This window comes from Mirounga angustirostris, unplaced genomic scaffold, assembly GCF_029215605.1.
Source record: "Mirounga angustirostris isolate CCGP_5_RB_7025 unplaced genomic scaffold, mMirAng1.0.hap1 SCAF_2, whole genome shotgun sequence".
Classification (NCBI taxonomy): Eukaryota; Metazoa; Chordata; class Mammalia; order Carnivora; family Phocidae; genus Mirounga; species Mirounga angustirostris.
Window position 1 is genome coordinate 1,438,814 of NW_026991710.1, and position 19,871 is coordinate 1,458,684.

General features: G+C 40.5%; 1 protein-coding gene across 4 annotated transcripts; it reads right to left on the bottom strand.

Annotated features, from left to right (window-relative positions):
* Positions 1 to 1,352: 1,352 nt before the first annotated feature.
* On the bottom strand, positions 1,353 to 19,871 carry HAUS3 (HAUS augmin like complex subunit 3). Of its 4 annotated transcripts, none has more exons than XR_010409229.1 (7): positions 19,738 to 19,870; positions 18,753 to 18,981; positions 17,323 to 18,368; positions 15,894 to 16,333; positions 13,507 to 13,735; positions 4,310 to 5,408; positions 1,353 to 2,860 (listed from the first exon to the last, which is right to left on the bottom strand). XR_010409229.1 is itself a non-coding variant. In XM_064584140.1 (7 exons), exons 3-7 carry the CDS (start codon positions 18,229 to 18,231, stop codon positions 5,380 to 5,382), a joined length of 1,671 nt encoding a protein of 556 aa, XP_064440210.1. In that variant the 5' UTR covers positions 18,232 to 18,368; positions 18,753 to 18,981; positions 19,738 to 19,871; the 3' UTR covers positions 5,276 to 5,379. The 4 variants fall into 4 exon arrangements, 1 of the variants encoding a protein (XP_064440210.1); XR_010409231.1 differs by having other exon boundaries at positions 18,753 to 18,871; positions 19,738 to 19,847; XM_064584140.1 differs by lacking the exon at positions 1,353 to 2,860 and adding an exon at positions 9,302 to 9,365 and having other exon boundaries at positions 5,276 to 5,408; positions 19,738 to 19,871.

Here is a 19,871-nt window from a genome sequence, read left to right on the forward strand (position 1 = left end):
CTGTTTTCATTTGCAGAGTTCGAAAGGAGGGTTCCTACTGGAGGGAAGGAAAGAGGCCTGCCCTGGAAATGGCACACGCCACTTGAGTGCACATCCCACTGACAGGAACCCGGGTCACACCCAACTGAAGGAGAGTGCGCCATGTAGTCCGAAGGGAAGGATACACTTTGGTGCAGCGTAAGTTTATAATCTCTGCTCCAAGAGGCCTCTGGAGCAACACAAAATGCCTGTGGTCAGGAAGGAGAGGAGACTACCACAAGTCAGGACGATGCCCACCTTGAGCAGGGAGAGAGTTTTAACTGAGAAGGAAACTTCGAGGTTCTGAATGCAATGACACGGATGTCCTCTTTATCTTCATTCGTTAAACTGTAGTTTAAGTTTTTGCATAATTTTGTGTTTTCGCAGCAGAGGGTTTTTAAACAATTAATCTTGCAGCAAGACGACATACAAAGTCCATCCCTTACTGGGTGTGCATCTTGACATCCCTCAGCCCAGCACATAAGACACCTAGACCCCGAAGTGACATGTAACACTAATGTTGTTTGGTTTTACTTGTTTGTAATATCAAATATTTGTAGTTATTCCATTGATTTAGGAATTCAATTTTTGTATTTAGTACAAAATGGGCTTTAGAAATGAAATGTGGATTTACAGTATTTCCCTTATAAGAGATAGGGTCTGACACAGTAACAGCTCAGCATATAACTAGAGTCCAGGAAGCAACCAGATCTTAGGTCCAGCATCGTGCATCAATAATCCACCAGACACCCAACTTAATCAAATCTGTATGAAATAAGAACTAAAACTGGTGGGACTCTGCAGCAGACAGACTCCAGGGTGATCCCAGGACTCCTGCCTCCTAGTACTCACACCCTTGAGTGCAGGTGGAATTTACTGGCTCACTCCTCACCCAGAGTTCAGCAACAGTGACAGGATGTTCGCAATCACGTTGCAGAAGACTATGATGTCAGTCTTGCCAGAGGAAAAGCTGCCATCATGTAAAGCTGCGCCTCAGGAGAACCACGTGGAAAGGAACAGAGGGTGTGTTACAGCCAAGAGCCTGGGAGGCTCTGGGCCCAAGAGCCTACAAGGAATGAATCTGCCAACAACCCTGTGAACTGGAAGCAAATACCTCCCCATTCGGGCTTCAGATGAGACCCGAGCCCTGGCTCACACGTCCGCATTGTAGCCCAGCAAAAGATGAAGCCAAGTTGTGCCCAGACTCCTGACCCATAGAAACTGGGACATAACAAATGTGCCTTTTTTAAGTCACTAAGTTTGCAGTAACAGTGCTCTGCAGCAACAGACAATACAGAATCTTTGTGAAAATTCCACTATTTTTCCAAATCCAGTAACACTTGACAGAAAAATATTATCTTTTCCCATTACCTCTCAATAAATTTATGAAAACTAGATTTTGGGGGCGCCTGGGTGGCTCAGTCGTTAAGCGTCTGCCTTCGGCTCAGGTCATGATCCCAGGGTCCTGGGATCGAGCCCCACATCCGGCTCCCTGCTCCGCGGGAAGCCTGCTTCTCCCTCTCCCACTCCCCCTGCTTGTGTTCCCTTTCTCGCTGTGTCTCTGTCAGATAAATAAATAAAATCTTAAAAAAAAAAAAACAAAACTAGAATTTTACAGAGTATTTGAAGAGCATGACAAAAGAGTTCACACGATGGGCTGATGGCCATAAATCTTTCTCAAGACTCACATTGAAGCTACCAGAGGCATTTCACTATTCCTATCAGTATTTTTTTATTCCTATCAAGTTTTTAAAGGGAAGTACATTTCCACTTCTGTCAAGTGCACACTGCTATTTCAGAAAGTATCCAGAATGAAGGAGAAAGCTCTTTGACGTTTAAATATTTATTTTCTTTACTATCCACCCCTCATTCCCCAAAACATTATCAACTTCTAGGTCTGTGGTCCATACACAAAACTTCCTAGCAGTTCATTTATCAGCAACTTTCTGTAATGAGGCTCATGAGCAACAGATGCCTAAATATGAGCAGATCGAAACGTGTGGTGCTACCGTATCTTCATCAAGAACTGCACTTACATAGCTTTTGCACTATTTGTCAATGCTCTCAATTACTTCGTCACAATGACCTCTCACGTATAACTTACTCTATAGAAAAGAACGACAGTTAGCCCAGACTTAAATATTAAGACACAAACAACAACAACTGCTGTGCTAGTGAAACAAAGAACCGGTGTTCCGAATGTCTCAGTCACACTTGTGTGCCCACGCCACCGCTGCTGCGTGACATCACGTCACACACACACACACCTGAGAGCTCATAGCTCTCGGCAGCTAAGACACACAGTGTCAAACACCCTTCTCCCATCCCCCACACACAGCAAACAGGTACTACGTCCCTGTGTGTCCAAAGACCCAAGGGCTCAGGCCGAAGCGAGGGGCACGGTGAGAGCGCCCAGCTCTCTGAGGTTACTTAAACAGTTGAGGCAGATTCTCAGGGACTCTCTGACAGAATGCCTGGAACGAGGAAGTGTTACATTTTAAAGCAGTAAGGGCCGAGGGAATGTGCAATCTAGTGAGCAGAAGCTCAGTCACCACTGAACGAGAATAAAGCAAGGGGAGCCGGACTCCATTTGTCTGCAGCACGAACCTCCCTACGCAACAGAAGGTTCCTGAGAATAATTCCGTTTCATTGTCAAACCTTAAGAAATAATTAACGTTCAAGGTAACAAAAGATAGATGTTTATGAAAATTACTCACTCTTTTCACTCCCTCTCCAATTCTCAGACTTCACTGGATCACGTGACTGCACAGCTGACATAATCTCCTATAATTACAGAGATCAAAGCCCACAAATGCCTCGTAATTTGCCATTTCCACAAATCCTAAACATAAGATAAACATAACATCCACATATTAATCTTCAGACTTCAAAATAAGAAACACGTGATTTGAAAATGTTACAGCCAGAGGCATTCATACAAACTACTCTATTAATGACCACAGAAAATAGGTAGCAGTTGCCTCCCTAATTACCGATTCAATAGTGAGAAGCGAGCAGGATGCTTAGAGGCTCAACTGGAATATCCTGGTAAACAGGGAACAAAGAACACGTTTCTAGCTAACCAATTTTGAAGTGAGCAATCTATTCAAATACTTTCTGAGGTCTGAAACCAATGGCTGTTAAAATCTTCAAATATACAAACCTAATTACAGAAAATTATTTTTAATGGACTTGGGTAATTATGATAGACACAAAACCTGACATCCTTTCATGCATACTGCTCAGCTCTCCTGGCCCCTGGGCTGAGTGGGTAAAGGTCTGGAAGTGACAGTACAAATCATCAAGTAGCTGGTCATACATCTATCATATTTGGTACAAATCTAAATAGAATTTGCTTTCCATAAGCCAGGAAACCGGTGACATATTTTTCCACACTACTGGATAAAAGAAAAATCTGAAATAAATTTTCTATTCCACTGGATAATGGGAAAAAAAAATTTAAAAAGGAACAAAAGTCACCCATGAGGAGCTAATACCAAAATCTTAGGACAAAATTTGTTACAAATTTTTCGTGCACATTTAGATCTACTTAATAAATATAAATTTTTAAATAAGGTACAAATACTATAATTGGTAAGATATTTTCGTTCAACAGATTATAAAAATTATCAAGACCAGGGGCGCCTGGGTGGCTCAGTCGGTTAAGCGACTGCCTTCAGCTCAGGTCGTGATCCTGGAGTCCCAGGATCGAGTCCTGCATCGGGCTCCCTGCTCGGCGGGGGGTCTGCTTCTCCCTCTGACCCCCCCCCATGCTCTCTCTCTCTCAGTCTCTCTCAAATAAATAAATAAAATCTTTTAAAAAAAAAATTATCAAGACTTATCTATCACCTAAGCATACCCACGTTCTGATGATTATAGCTAAAGAATTCCACAAGGACCACCTAAAATGCATGGCTTTTAGACTGGCATTCCATATTAAAAAGGCAAGATATTCTGGAACAGGAATATTCTTTTTTTTTTTTTTTAGGAATATTCTTGAAGGTAATCGCTCTATCTTCTTCCTCTATAAAGGTTACATAATATATACCACAGGCCACACATAAATCAAGCACTCAAGAAGCATTTGATGTCACAACTGATAAATAAGCTACTTCAAATGATTTCATACCGTTCAAAATAATTTCTAATTGTCCAAAGAATACATCTGTATCCCAACTAATACAATCTAACACTTAAGTATTTTCACTCCAGAGAAACTGATTAAAATAGCATTATACATCCTCTGAGAAACCACTTGTACGGTATTTTCAAAATGTGTACGTAGGGGCACCTGGGTGGCTCAGTCGTTGAGCGTCTGCCTTCGGCTTGGGTCATGATCCCAGAGTCCTGGGATCGAGCCCCGCATTGGGCTCCCTGCTCCGCGGGAAGCCTGCTTCTCCCTCTTCTACTCCCCCTGCTTGTGTTCCCTCTCTTGCTGTGTCTCTGTCAAATAAATAAAATCTTAAAAAAAAAAAAATGTGTAAGTAGCCGGCGTTGGTGGTAGAGTGGTGAGCACAGCTGCCTTCCAAAATGTGTAAGTCACAGTGAAGTCCAAATACCGCTAAGATCTGTCCTGCAGAAATTTTGAGCCCCCAGGACCCAGCTGCTAAAATGAACAACGGTCAAAGGACACCTGACATTTTTTGGGACGCAAACAGGAGGAGAGTCTCAAAGTCTATAGCAGGGAATTAAGGGAATTACACAGTTTGAGTGGCTGAGTTTTACTTTATACCCAAACATGAGGGGACTTGGCTATTCCGTATACTAGGGTCCACAGGTTTAACAATGCTGATTCAAAGTTCTACAAAAGTTTAAAATATTTAACAGCAGAAAATTTCTATTTCTAAAAAAAAACAGTAAAGGAGAGCTAGAACTAATTCTATTAAGAAATATTTGCATTATATAATGCTTTTTCCCTGTAAGTAAAAGATTACCTGAACTAAGTGCCACCAAGCAAATGGTTAATTCATAAAAAGCACTGGTAGTACTTTGAACATACTATATAAAGAAAAAACAAACCAATGTAATACTTGAATTAATTAAATGAAATGTTCCATAGGCCTCAAATTTAAAATTTTAGTAGGGTTTATTAGCTATATTTTCCTAATATATAAAATATTAAAACAGCATATGTAGTACTCAGTTTTTAGTAATTTTCAATCTTCAAGACCAACAGCCTTAATCTTTGATTGGTTTTCTAAATTCTCCACAATATCTTTCAGATAATCTTCATCTTTTAAAAAATATACATATAATTCTCTTTCCATTTGATGCAGTTTATTAGATGCCAAAATTTTTCTTTTTGTCTTCACATCAGCAAGAATATCAGTAAGAAGATGATTTAGCTTATTCAGTTGGGATTCAACTTGATGAAACTGCTCTGTTAACTCCTAAAAGAAAAAGAAAAATGCTTTTACTATAAAAGCTCTATTTGTAATAGTAATTATAAATTTAAGATGTAATTTACACGCAAAGAATCCAAACGATAGGGGTGCCTGGGTGGCTCAGTCGGTTAAGCATCTGCCTTCGGCTCAGGTCATGAGCCGAAGGTGGGGGGGAGAGGCGGGGGGGTCCTGGGATGAAGCCCTGAGTCAGGTTCCCTGCTCAGCAGGGAGTCTGCTTCTCCCTCTCCCTCTACCCCTCCTCCCTGCTTGTGCTCCCTCCCTCTCTCAAATAAATAAAATCTTAAAAAAAAAATCCAAATGATGTAATTATTCCCACGATTTTAATGATAAATGAACCTCAATTAAAAATCCACAGTAGGTTTAATATAAATTCTATGTAAAGTCAATTGCAACAGCTTTCAATAGATAATTTTAAGGGATTCAAAGCAAACTGTTACTTCCTAAAGAGTACCTGATATATAAACTATAATGTATATTCATACATTCAACAAATATTACTAAATGTCTACCATATGCCAAGCACTGTTTTAGAGACTACAGATACAAGAACACCATCTCCTTTATGGAGCTTATATTCCACTTAATTGATCAAACCTTGTTTTAGCCTAATCTCGGTCTGAGTGGTACTGAGAAAGCCTTGAAATGAAGCAATTACCAATAAAAAAGAATCACCTCAACAGAAATCTCCATTTTTCTTTTTTCACAGTGTTACAGAAAATAGAATTACATATGACATTCAACAATCCCAACTTACCATGTAATCCTCCTGCTCAAGAACCTAGACACGCCACTGCTTCTCCCTCTCCATCTGCCCCGGCTTGTGCTTGCTCTCCCTCTTTCTCTCAAATAAATAAAATCAAAAAAAAAAGGGGGGGGGGAAATGCCTGGGTGGCTCAGATGGTTAGGCGTCTACCTTCAGCTCAGGTCATGATCTCTGGGTCCTGGGATCTAGCCCCTCGTCAGGCTCCCTGCTCAGCAGGGAATCTGCTTCTCCCTCTCCCCCATGTTCATGCTCTCTCTGTCTCAAATGAATAAAATCTTTAAAAAAAGAAAAAGAACCTAGATATGCCAGCCCTTCACATGTAACAAAATGAAATGCCTCACTTCCTAACATTAAAAGCTGTTTATTAACAAGTTTCCATGGGTTTTTAATCAAGTATTCTACTTCTGTAAATTTCCAGCCACTATCACCAAAGAGAAAATCTATAGCTTTATCTCAACCTTCTGCACCTTCTCAGCATGGTCCATGAGCATGATAATCACCTGGGGTACTTGTTATGAACACATACTCCTGTACCCTACTGCACACTAAATTACTCAAACTCCAACAGGCTCGCTGGTGATTCTAATAAGTTCAAGAATGACTGCTTTACACCTGTCATAAATGCCAGTTCCAGAGAGCAGTACTTCTTCAATTACACTTTGACAAAATCAAGTAATACATTAATTGGTTTTCTCTTGAGGAAAACTTGGTAAACTTGAATGAGAAACTATAATCTCACCTTCAATTTCAGTACTAAAGATCTTAATAGTTGCTAAAATAATATTCCCACAGATACTGAAAAATATCCTTCTGTTACTAGCAACAAAAATGAAAACTAAAGTTTATACATATGGCACTTTTATATTTCACTGGGTTAGGAAAAAACATTAAATAATTACACCCAGTAAGATTATAGTGAAATCACCATACTTTAGTGATTCTAGGATGCAATCCTTCACATTTTAAAGTATCTGAAACCCATACCATTTTATAATTGAGAGCATCATGTAATTATTATTAGCCACTCATAAGAAATGCTTTATCACCAACATTAAAAAAATTTTTTTACTGTGATAAGAACACTTAACATGAGATCTCCCCCTTAACAGATTTTTTTTTTTAAAGATTTTATTTATTTGACAGAGACACAGCGAGAGAGGGAACACAAGCAGGGGGAGGGGGAGAGGGAGAAGCAGGTTTCCTGCTGAGCAGGGAACCCGATGCGGGGCTCGATCCCAGGACTCTGGGATCACGACCTGAGCCGAAGGCAGATGCTTAACGACTGAGCCACCCAGGCGCCCCCCACCAACAGATTTTTAAGAGTACAGCAGAGTACTGTTAACTACAGGTACAACGTTGTACAGCCTATCTCTAAAATGTATGTGCCTTACATGACAAACTTTGTACCTGTTGATTAACCCAATTCCCCCCCTCTCCAATCCCTGCTAACCACCATTCTATCCTCTGTCTCTGAGTTTGACTATTTTAGATAATCTCTGTAAGTGGAATCATACATTATTTGTCCTTGTGACTGGTTTATTGCACTCAGCATAATTTCCTCAAGGTTCATCCATGTTGTCGCATATTACAGGATTTCTTTTTATTAAGGCTAAATAATACTTTGTGTGTATACATCACATCTTCTTTATCCATTCTTCCACTGGCAGACATTGTTTCCATAATTTGGCTATTAGGAATAGTTCCAATGGATGTAGGAGTGTTAATAATTCTTCAAGATCCTGATTTAAATTCTTTTGTTTAAATACCCAGAAGTGGAATTACTGGATCATATGGATCATTAATTTTTTTGAGAAAACTCCATACTGTTTTCCACAGCGGCTGCACCATTTTGGACTTCCACCAGCAGGGTACAAGGGTTCCAATCTCTCCACATTCTCACCAACACTTTTTTTGCTTTTTAAGATTTATTTGAGAGAGACAAAGTGCATGCACATGCATAAGCATGTGAGTTGGGGGAGGGCAGGAGAGAATCCTCAAGCAGATTCTCTGCTAAGTGCAGAGCCTGATGCAGACCCAGGGTTTGATCCCAGGACCCATGAGATCATGACCTGAACCGAAACCAAGAGTCAGACACTTAACAGACTGAACTACCCAGGTGCCCCTGATTTTGCTTTTTTGCTACTAGCCACTCTAACAGGTGTAAGGAGATATCTCATTGTGGTTTTGATGTGCATCTCCCTGATGATGAGTGACACTGAGCAACTATCCATATACCTGTTGGCCATTTGTATGTCTTCTTTGGAGAAAAGTCTATTCAAGTCTTTAGCCCATTTTTTAATTGGGCTATTAGTTTTTTTTTGCTATCACCAACATTCTCCATAGTGTAGAAAAATAAAGACAACAATTTTGAGTCAAAAAATAACACAGAAGGGGCGCCTGGGTGGCTCAGTGGTTGGGCGTCTGCCCTCGGCTCAGGTCATGATCCTGGGACCCTGGGATCGAGCCCTGCATTGGGCTCTCTGCTCAGTGGGGAGTCTGCTTCTCCCTCTCTCTGCCTGCCGCTCCCTCTGCTTGTGCTCTCTGTCAAATAAATGAAGTCTTAAAAAAGAAGAACTTCATGTTAAGTGTGAAGCTTTGAAATACCCTAATGATTTTAACTGTGTATATTTCATTTAAGGTGTATATGCAAGAGTGATATAATAAAAATCTGTCTGTACCTAAAAGATATCTTCTGGTAAGTATTCAATAAAAATTTAAATAAGAAAGTACTGTGCTGGGGCGCCTGGGTGCCTCAGTGGGTTAGGCCTCTGCCTTCAGCTCAGGTAGTGATCTCACCCCGGGTCCTAGGATCAAGTCCCGCGTCTGGCTCCCTGCTCAGTGGGGAGCCTGCTTCTCCCTCTGCCCCTTCCCCTGCTAGTGCTCTCTCTAGCTTTCTCTCATGCGCTCTCTCTCTCCAATAAATAAAATCTTAAAAAAAAAATCATGCCAATTTAACAGAGAAGGTTTTTTATAGCAATTCACAAAATGATGGTGTACCGTATGATCGATGGTGTCTAGGAGACATTTAAATCGTGCTGGTAGCAATGAAAATAGGTGTGACTCTTGGAAAAGCAAGATGACAGCATCAAAGACCAAAAAAAAAAAAGGTACATACCTAAGAAACCCAATAGTCCTACTTCCAAGAATTCATCCAAATTAAAGTATTTAACAACAAAAAGCTGTAACACAGGATGTACATGATATCACTCAAGAGCAAAAAAAAAAAAAAATGAAGACTATCAAAAAATATTCAACAATGGTGGACTGGTTACAGAAATTACTGTAGCATTAATAATTAAAATTATTCAGAGTGAAAATGTTTATTTCATACTGCTAAGTAAAAAGGAAGAATAAAAAAGATGTGTAAGTAAAGGTGAAAAACATATACCTTCAAATACTAGCCAAAAGAAAGAGGGCATAGAAATATTAATATTAGAAAAAACACTGTTAAGACAAGAAGCACAGTAAGAATAGAGAAGATCATTATGTAATACTAAATAGTTTAATTCACTGCAATTCAAACCACCAGGATTATTCACCACAATTTGAAACTCAGATATACAGCTGAACCTTGAACAACGCGGGAGTCAGGGGGAAGGTTTAGGGCATCGGCTTCCTGTGGAGTCGAAAATTTGTGTATAAATTTTGACTTCCCCAAAACTTAACTACTGGTAGCCTACTGTTGACATACAGCTGATAAACATATATTCCGTATATCATATGTTATGTGTATTATATACTATAATCTTATAATAAAGCTAGAAAAAAGAAAATGTTAAGAAAATCATGAGAAAATACATTTATAGTACTGCACTGTATTTATTTTTTGAAGAAAGTTTGCATACAAGTGGACAGATGCAGTTCAAACCCACGCTGTACAAGGGTCAACTAACTGTAACTTATAAAATAGACTCAAGTATAAAGAAAAAACTAATAGAGCTTCAAAGCTGCCATCATAGGAGGTTTTTATAAAATTAGTAGATCTAGGAGACAAAATCAGTAATAGATTTAAAAAAAATCATAATCAATTCAGGCTATTAGTTAGGATGGCGATTATATATTTTTTAAAAAAGGAAAATGACAAGTGTAGGCAAGGATATGGAGAAACTGGAACCCTGTGCACTGCAGGTGAGAATACAAAATGGTGTAGCTGCCGTGTAAGTCAGGCAGTTCCTCAGAAAGTTAAACACAGAATTACCACATGACCCAGCAATTCCGCTCCTAGGTATATACCCAAGAGAAACAAAAACAGGGACTCGGATACCTGTACACCAATGTTCACAGCAGCATTATTCACAACAGCCAAAAGGTGGAAAGAACCCAAGTGACCATCAACAGACAAACAGATAAACAAAATGTACTACATGCACACAACGGGGTATTACTCAGCCATAAAAAGGAATAAAACTCTGACACATACTACAACATGGATAAAACTTAATCATACAAATGTTGTAGGATTTCACTTATATTAGGTACCTAGAGTAGGCAAATTCACTGAGACAGAAAGTGGAATAGAAGTTATCAGGGGCGGGGCGCCTGGGTGGCTCAGTCATTAAGTGTCTGCCTTCGGCTCAGGTCATGATCCTAGGGTCCTGGGATCGAGCCCCGCATCGGGCTTCCTGCTCCTCTGGAAGCCTGCTTCTCCCTCTCCCACTCCCCCAGCTTGTGTTCCTGCTCTCGCTATCTCTATTTCTGTCAAATAAATAAATAAATAAATAAATAAATAAATAAATAAATAAATAATAAATAAAGGAAGTTATCAGGGGCTGGGGAGGAAGGAGAGAAAAATTACTGTTTATTGTTTAATGTTTCTATTTGGGATGGTGAAAAAACTCTGGAAATGTATAGTGGTCATGGTTGCACAATATATGAATGTACTTTTGTCCCACATCGGGCTCCCGGCTCAGCGGGGAGCCTGCTTCTCCCTCTGACCCTCTCCCCTCTCATGCTGTTTCTCTCCCGCTCACTCTCAAATAAATAAATAAATAAATAAATAAATAAATAAATAAATAAAATTAAAAAAAAAAAGAAAAGAAAAAGCAGGCAAGCCTGTGGAAAGGCACACTTGATCGAGTCCCACATCAGGCTTCCTGCTCAGCAGGGAGTCTGCTTCTCCCTCTGACCCTCCTCCTTCTCATGCTCTCTGTCTCTCATTCTCTCTCTCGCAAATAAAATCTTTAAAGAAAAGAAAAGAAAATAATAATAATAATAAACTACATAAAAATTAAAATGCTAAAAAAAATCTGAAAACAAAGAAAGTAAAAAAGACAAGCTACAAATAGAGAGTGAATATATATAACACACAAAACCGAGGGGCGCCTGGGTGGCTCAGTCGTTAAGCGTCTGCCTTCGGCTCAGGTCATGATCCCGGGGTCCTGGGATCGAGCCCCGCATCGGGCTCCTTGCTCAGCGGGAAGCCTGCTTCTCCCTCTCACACTCCCCCTGCTTGTGTTCCCTCTCTCGCTGTGTCTGTCAATAAAATCTTTAAAAAAAAAAAAAAACTGACAAAGAATTGCCACTTGAAATATATAAACTCCTACAAATGAATTTTTTAAAGATTTTAGGTATTTATTTTAGAGAGAGAGCATGCATGCATGAGTGGGGGGAGGGGCAGAGGGAAAGGGAGAGAGACTCTCAAGCAGACCCTACAGTGAGCACAGAGCCCAACCTGGGCCTCAATCTCACGACCCTGAGATCAGGCCGCTGATTCTTGGGTTTGGCTCAGGTCGTGATCTCAGGGCTGTGAGGGCTCTGTGCTCAGCACAGATTCTACTTAAGACTCCTCTGTCCCTACCCACGCCCCCAGCCTAAACCATGCCAGCAAGCACTCCCTCTCTCTCTCAAATAAATATACCTTTAAAAAAACAAAAAAACAGGCACAGGAGATGAACAAGGAATTCTCAGAAAAAGATGAATGCCCAGTAAACAAATCAGGGAAATGGAAATTACAACCTATATCAGATGCTATTTTATATCCCCAGATTGAGAAAAATTTATAAATCAGAGAACGTTATATGATGAAATGGATATGGATAAACAGGATCTCTTTGACACTGCTGATGTAATATGGTACAACCACTTTGGAAAACAATTTGATGTATCCTGAAAACTGAACCTGTGATACAGCAATTCTACTCCTCACTGAGAGTGTGCATGTGCACACACATGAGCAGCTGTGAGACATACAGCAAGACCATCCACAGCAAGATAATCCACAAGAGCAAAAACTGAAAGTAACTTAGATGTCTGTCAACATAACAGATAATTAAACCGTGGGATTTCATAAAATGGAATACTAACGATATAAAAGAGAAAACCATAGGGGTGCCTGGGTGGCTCAGCTGGTTAAGCGTTGGACTCATGATTTCGGCTCAAGCCATGATCTCATGGGTTGTGAGATCGAGCCCCAAGCTGGGCTCCGAGCTCAGCCAGAGTCTGCTTGAGATTCTCTCCCTCTCCCTCTCCCCGCTGTGTGCGCGTGCTCTCGCTCTCTCTCAAATAAATAAGTAAAAAAAAGAACCGAAAACAGAAAGAAAACTATAAATGAACTAGAGCTTTACATATGGCAACATGGATGAATCTCAGTATCTTAATATTAACAAGCAAGTTAGTAAAAAATATATGTAAGAAACCACATACATAAACTTCAAAAACATATAAACTGGACAATATACAGTCTAGCGAGGCATCTGGTGGCTCAATCAGTTAAGTGTCTGACTTTGGCTCGGGTCGTGATCCCAGGGTCCTGGGATCAAGCCCCATGCCCAGGCTCCCTGTTCAGCAGGGTGTCTGCTTGTCCCTCTGCCCCTACCCCCACTCGTGCCCGTGCTCACTCTCTCTCTCTCTCAAATAAATAAAATTAAAAATATATATATACAATCTAAGAATATATACGTGTAATAAAAATATAAATAAAGGCAAGCAAACAATAAAATTAAGTGTAGTTCTCCTTGATGAAGGAAGGGAAATGCTGTTAGTAGAAGCAAGCTGTCACAGAACACTTTAAAGATAATAGCCCTCTATTTGCTGAGACAGGTAAAATACAGGGGTGGTTTGATTTTTCTTTAAATTCTTAGTGTAAACATTACATATCCTTTTTTGTCTGAAATATTTTGTAAGTTCTTAAAATTCTGTTGACATTGATCAAAACCATCTGAAAAATATATTTATATGTGAACAAAAACTAAGATATAAAAAAATAAATTTTATAGTAGGACAATAGGATTTGGAATAGTGTTTTCCTCGTGTTAACATTTTATTATCTTTTACAAAAAACATTTTTTTACAGCATTTTCAGTTACTGTGGCGAGCACTCACCTGATCACTAAGCAAAAGCTGATTTCCTCCTTGATACAAAGTATCACAAAGCATGTCCACATCATTATTCAGTTTCGACAGAAAGAAAGAATGTTCTTGAGTAGATACTGCCAACTGATCTTGTACTAAAGAAACATCCTTTTTTAATTTCTCAGCCACTTCCTCCAGGTTTCCATGGGTTATAAATAATTCTTTTTTCTTATTCTCTCCTTCTAAAAGTTGATAAAGCCTAAAATGTGAAAATAAAAATTACAGGAGAAAATTCTCAAATCAGTACAATTTTCAGAATTATAATTCACTTTATTGGGCATCTTTGGGGATATATAACAGATTAAAAATATTAACCTGGAAAAAAATTAATCTGCTGCTAAATCAAGCAACCAAAAACATTCCAGCTAAAATACTTTCTCATTACAGGGCACCTGGGTGGCTCAGTTGGTTAAGCATCTGCCTTCAGTTCAGGTCATGATCCCAAGGTCCTGGGATCCAGTTCCATATCAGGCTCCTTGCTCAGCGGGGAGTCTGCTTCTCCTTCTACCCCCACCCCCTGCTCATGCTCTCTCTCTCTCTCTCATGCTCTCTCTCTCAAATAAATAAAATCTTTAAAATATATATGTAAGAAAAATAAAATAAAATACTATCTCATTACAGAAATACATATTGTAATTACTGTATCTGCTTCTACTTTCTCATCCCCCAAGTTTTAAATATATTTTTTGACTTTTAACTGCCATTATCCTACTTCAAACAAAGTATGTTTCAGAGATACTGCCCAAGAAAACATTTCTTTCACAGAATACAAGTATGCTATAGTAGAAATAGCAACGAGCTCGAAACAGAAGACCCAGGTCTAAGTTCTGGCGGTCTTTTGATACCTGGGTCAAGTCAACCTCTGAGACTACATTTTTCATGTCACATACCTATCATTACAGCATTGTAGAGAATTTAAAAGAGAAAAACTGAAAATAATGTAAAAAGAAATGTAAACAATAAAGAGCTACAGAAATAAACTTGCTACTCCAGTCTTATCCATATTTGATTGTCAAATTAAATTCCTAATGAGCTATGAGGCCAATTTAACACTTCAAATATTAATGGCAGAAAATCCTTTGGAACAAATGGAAAAATGTGAGGCAACATTTTCTACACATTTCTGACAAAAAGGGTTTGTCCTTTTTCTTCTATTTCAAAAAAATATATATTTTTAATTATTTTAACAATTTGCAACAGAGTTCATAAAACTGGTTCAAGTCCAAGGCTGCCAATTTTGTTCTTGTGGGACATGACTACACAATTTCAGGGGGGAACCATTCTTAGCTCATGATGTCAGTGTCACCCTTTCCATGCCCCTCACCTCATTAATAAGACAAAAAAAAGGAGGGGCGCCTGCATGGCTCAGTTGGTTAAGTGTCTGCCTTTGGTCCTGGGATACAGCCCCACAAAGGGCTCCACATTGGGCTCCCTGCTCAGCAGGGAGTCTGCTTTCTCCCTCTGCCCCTCGCCCTGTTCGTGCTCGCTCTCCCTCTCTCAAATAAATAAGTAAAACCTTAAAAAACAAAACAAAACAAAAAGATTAGTGATTTTCCTCTAGCACTAGAGAAAAATCAGGAGCAGGATCCAGATTTTTGAGGCCTTTGACTACTTTAGTCCTCCAATTTTAGTATCCCTATACCATCAATTGCTTAGACATCCAGAAGAGGTTGGGAGCAAGCATTCATTCTCGCTGATTCACCTGACAAGAAACAAAGTCCGTTTTCCCCTCTCTCCGCCGACACCTTTTCTGAATGCAATCAGTTCTCTGCCTAGCAATACCAACTACACACCAAAATGTATTCAAACTCCCTGCAGTTAAAACTCCTGCCTCAATCTCAAAGTATCTAAATAATGGTGCCCAAAGGTGAATAAGACCTTGTATATATTCACTCCACCAACCCATCCAACTCAGCTCTAAAACAGCTACTTCCAGATTTAACATGAATGGAAAAGAGAGCAAGATATTCAAAAGGAAAGAGTCATATGCAAGAAAAGTGAAAGAAGAGAACAGAAGGCCAAAAACAGAGAGCAAAGAATGTTTTAAACTTCCACAATATTAGTTCAAACTCTCTACAGTATTTTACAAAAGCAAAAAAAAAAAAAAACAATTACTAAAGAAACAAAGATGCAGGGCGTCTGGGTGGCTCAGTTGGTTAAGCGACTGCCTTCGGCTCAGGTCATGATCCTGGAGTCCCTGGATCGAGTCCCGCATCGGGCTCCCTGCTCGGCAGGGAGCCTGCTTCTGCCTCTGACCCTCCCCCCTCTCATGTGCTCTCTCTCTCTCTCATTCTGTCTCAAATAAATAAATAAAATCTTTAAAAAAAAAAAAAAAGAAAAGAAACAAAGATGCATACCTATGAGTAGAAAAGTCCTTGGTATCAATGGTATTCCTTGGATTTATCTGCTGAGATACTGATGGGTCTGTTAGCATTTCTAATCGTTGGTGGAGCATCCTATTACTTTGACTAAGCTCTTGAACCAAATTTTCAAGTTGACGATATATGTCCCAATGCTTTCTCAATTCAATTTCATATGATAATTGTAGAAGTTCAAAAGATGCCTTTTGCTTTATCAACTGATTTAAAACTAACTCTTGTCTTGCTGTATAATAGTCTTGTTTAGCAATCTGTAGATCAAAATCTCCCTTTACAACTGGCATATTCAATAACTGGGCATTCTCTTTTACCACAGCAGGCAAACTTTTATCTTTCATATGAGAGATTTGTTCTTCAAGTTTCAGAATCTCACTATTCAAGTTAGAAATTTTAGCATCCAAATTATCTTTGCCAAGAGCCTACACAGAAAAAGCAATTACATTTAAAGCAGTAAGTATAAAGTTGAAATAGTTTTAAACTTATTTTTACTTCCCATTTTAGTTTATCAGATAACATGCTAATAAAAACTAATTTCATGTTAACAAAAGCCAAAATCACAGTTTAAAAAAGGAAAAGCGTGGGTAAATTGCTAAATTTTAACGCTATTACTACCACATATATACAATAATGGCTACCAAAACAGACACCTTGTCATGCTTGTCTTACTTAATAAAAATCATTAGTGCACTACTAACTGAATGCAAATGTACACTATTCTAAGTTTTTCTTAAAACTAAAATAGTCCCAGTAGCTATGCTCCTAGTCTGTCAGCTGATTTTAGCACTTGCAAAGAGTGAGGAACCTCATATGTTATTCCCAAGTTTGTGTCAGTTATATGAACTCACTTGGTGCTGATACTCAATTTCAGCTGTATTTTCACTCAATTACATAGTGGTTATATTACCAAGACTGCAAGCTTTCCAAGAGTGCAGATGGATATGGGCACTACATCTGTACATTCTCAACAAAAAAATCAGGGTTTCAGTCCACTGAACTGGGTCCCTGACTTCATTAGCACCAAACAAGGCAGGACACCCGTAACAAAGCAACAAAGCTCTTTACCCATACATCATAAAAGAGGGAATTTCAGTGTCTTCTGAGTCCGAACCAACATGAATTTCAATTTCAGAAAAAGTACTTTTGTTTAAAATTAGCTAATGTGATTGGGTTATAATTACTATTTTTGCCCTCTACTGATATGAAGATCTATTTGTATGAAACACTGAAATACATCAAAACTAAGCAATAAATAAACAGAAAATAAGAAAATGTAACTTATGTTACATTTGTTACATTATGTTACAAATGTACTTGTTTCATCCCCCTTTCTAAAGTATTTTAATATTAACATATCTTCCATTATGAACAACAATTACTGTACGAATCCAGTCTCATTTCTCATGTTTACCTTGCTAGTGAGGCTATGAAGATTCTCCTCTGCCCACTGTATACTCGACTTCATGCTCAAATTACTTGCTTTCAAGTGAATTAACTCATGTTGAGCACAAACGTAAGCTAGCTGCAGCCTAGCCATCTCTAGCCATCTCTCCTCGAGGACTTCCTGACTATCACAAATAGATGGTGCTTGTATATCTAAAAGTTGAAAATTTTCTTCATTTGAACTTTCAACTACTTCATGTATACCCGGAAAGAACTGTTTTTTGGTATATAAAGTTAATGCTGCTGTGCTCTGCTCTTCCTGGCTTAGATATTTTTCCAAGGAAAACTGAGATAAAAACACCAGTGGATTTGTCCCTTGATCCAAATTAGAATGTTTGAAAAACATCATCAATTTTGCAACTCCATCAGTAAGAGCCTGAAGTTCATTATTTATCTTAGTATTCATAGCATTTAGAATTCCTTGACTCTGCTTCAGCCTTTTAGTGGCCGCTTCTTCTTTAGCATTTAACCTCAGAGATTTGTGGCTTGTTACTGAAGCCATCAACTGGCATTTATTACGTCGCTGAATTTTTAGGTTCTTCAACTTCTGCAGAGTTTGAACCTCAGTCTCTAATTTCTCTAGCTCTTTGTCATCCAAGATACATGTCTTCAAATCAGAAGTTTTACAGGTTTTAAGAACTTCATCCAACGCTGCTCCTTCTAGGATAGGCTTGCCTGATGTTTGAAGAATGCCAAAAGCTTCCAATTCTTCTTCAGACAATACATTCTGTTCATTCACATTCCCACAAAACCACTTCAGAAATGATTCATCTTCAACAGTCTCAAACAACCAGTCAAAATCTTCCCCACTGAGAGTATCAGCTTTGGGATAATTGATTTTTTTTAATGTTTCCACAAACTCTTTTCCACAACTCATGGTTTAAGTACCCAATTTCTTTGTAACAGATACGGGTTTATGTTGCTATTTAGAAAATAAACCCAAGACACAAACAAAACTAATTTTATGTCAAGTCCACAGAGAAGGGAAAAAATATTTTTAGAATCTGACTTCTCCTGGGGGAGGAAAAACAGGTATTAGACCATAAGTAAAGTAACTGTATTTGTAAAAGGACGATACTGATAAATATCACAGAATATCTGGGAACCATCTAACCCAGAGGTAGTTATAGCTGAAATGTCTGATGAAGATAAACAAATTCGGCTATTACTGAGAACACTGCAAAAATAATGAAAACCAATTAGCAAGAAAATCTTTCCAAAGACAGTCATTAAAAATACATGGTCTCTTACGAAGCAGCTCAGTTCTTTCATTCAGTTTATCTAAACAAGTCCAAGCCAGCCTGCGGCTAAGCAGCCTCTTCCCCGCACCCAGTTCCCAAGTAAGAGAAGAGAAATAAATACGAAATGTCCTCGAGGAAGAGTCAACGAAATGTTTACCTCAGCGACTCAAATCAGCATCCGCCATTCACACAGGAATCAATGTCCAGAGACGGTCAACCCAGTGCAGGCAACATCAGGCTTCAGACTGAAGAACCGTTCTCAAACTGATCTTAAAACTCCTCAGCAAAGGGGGAAAAAGGCCACGATGTACGGTGATGGCGTCAGGACTTAATGCGGTTCCATCTCGCAAGGTATAGCGTCCGGTCCTTACGCCGTGCACCCAAAACTAATGCAACGGTGCGCGTCAACCACGCTTCAAAAGACTAAAGCAAAATAACCCCGAAACCCGAATCCCAAGCACCCGCCACTTCCCAAGTGCCAAAGAACTAAGCAAACGGTGGTAAAAACACGGGCGGCATTCGCCCCTTTGCAACCAACGCACCGCCGAACCGCCCCCGATGACCTCACCGAGGGAGCTCCACGGACGGCGACCGGCCGCACAGACACACGCGCGACACGGACGCATGTTAGTCACACACACCCGCAAAAGCCGCCGAACTAGCGTTAAAGGCAAACTGCACAGACGCCAGGCCCGCGCGGCGCACTCCGTGGAGCTCTGGGACGACCGCCCGCGTACCGGCGGCGCGACGGCACGCGCCGCCGCCCGCAGGACCAGCAGCGGCCCCGCCCCCGCCGGAGCCGCGCGAGACCACTCACCCGCGGCCCCGCCCGCGCCCCGCCCCGCCGAGGCCCCGCCCCCGCCCGCCGCCCCGCCCCGCTCCCCTCCCGGACTACCCGCTTCAGCCCAGCTCCCGCCCCGCCCCCGACCGGACGGCGCCTCACTCACCCGCGCCGCGCTCCCCGCTGACGCCCACCTCCCGCCTGCCCTCGCACTCCCCGCCCTCGCCCTCGCCCGTGGCCCCAAGCCCTGCGGACCCCGACTCGCGCGCCTGGAAGGAGTCCCCAGGGGTGCCTGCTTAGAAGAGGCAGCTGGGGGACCGGCGCCGCTCCCACAGCCCCAAGAGAGGCTGCCGCCATTCACCTCTGGAAGCTCCGTTCGCGCGCCTCAGAAGCCCGCCGCCGCGCTCCACGCCTCGCACTGCCTCACGGGAGCGCTGCGCGCGCAGAGGGCAGAGACAGGGCGTGGCCTGGCCGTCTGCGCAGGCGTGGTGTCGG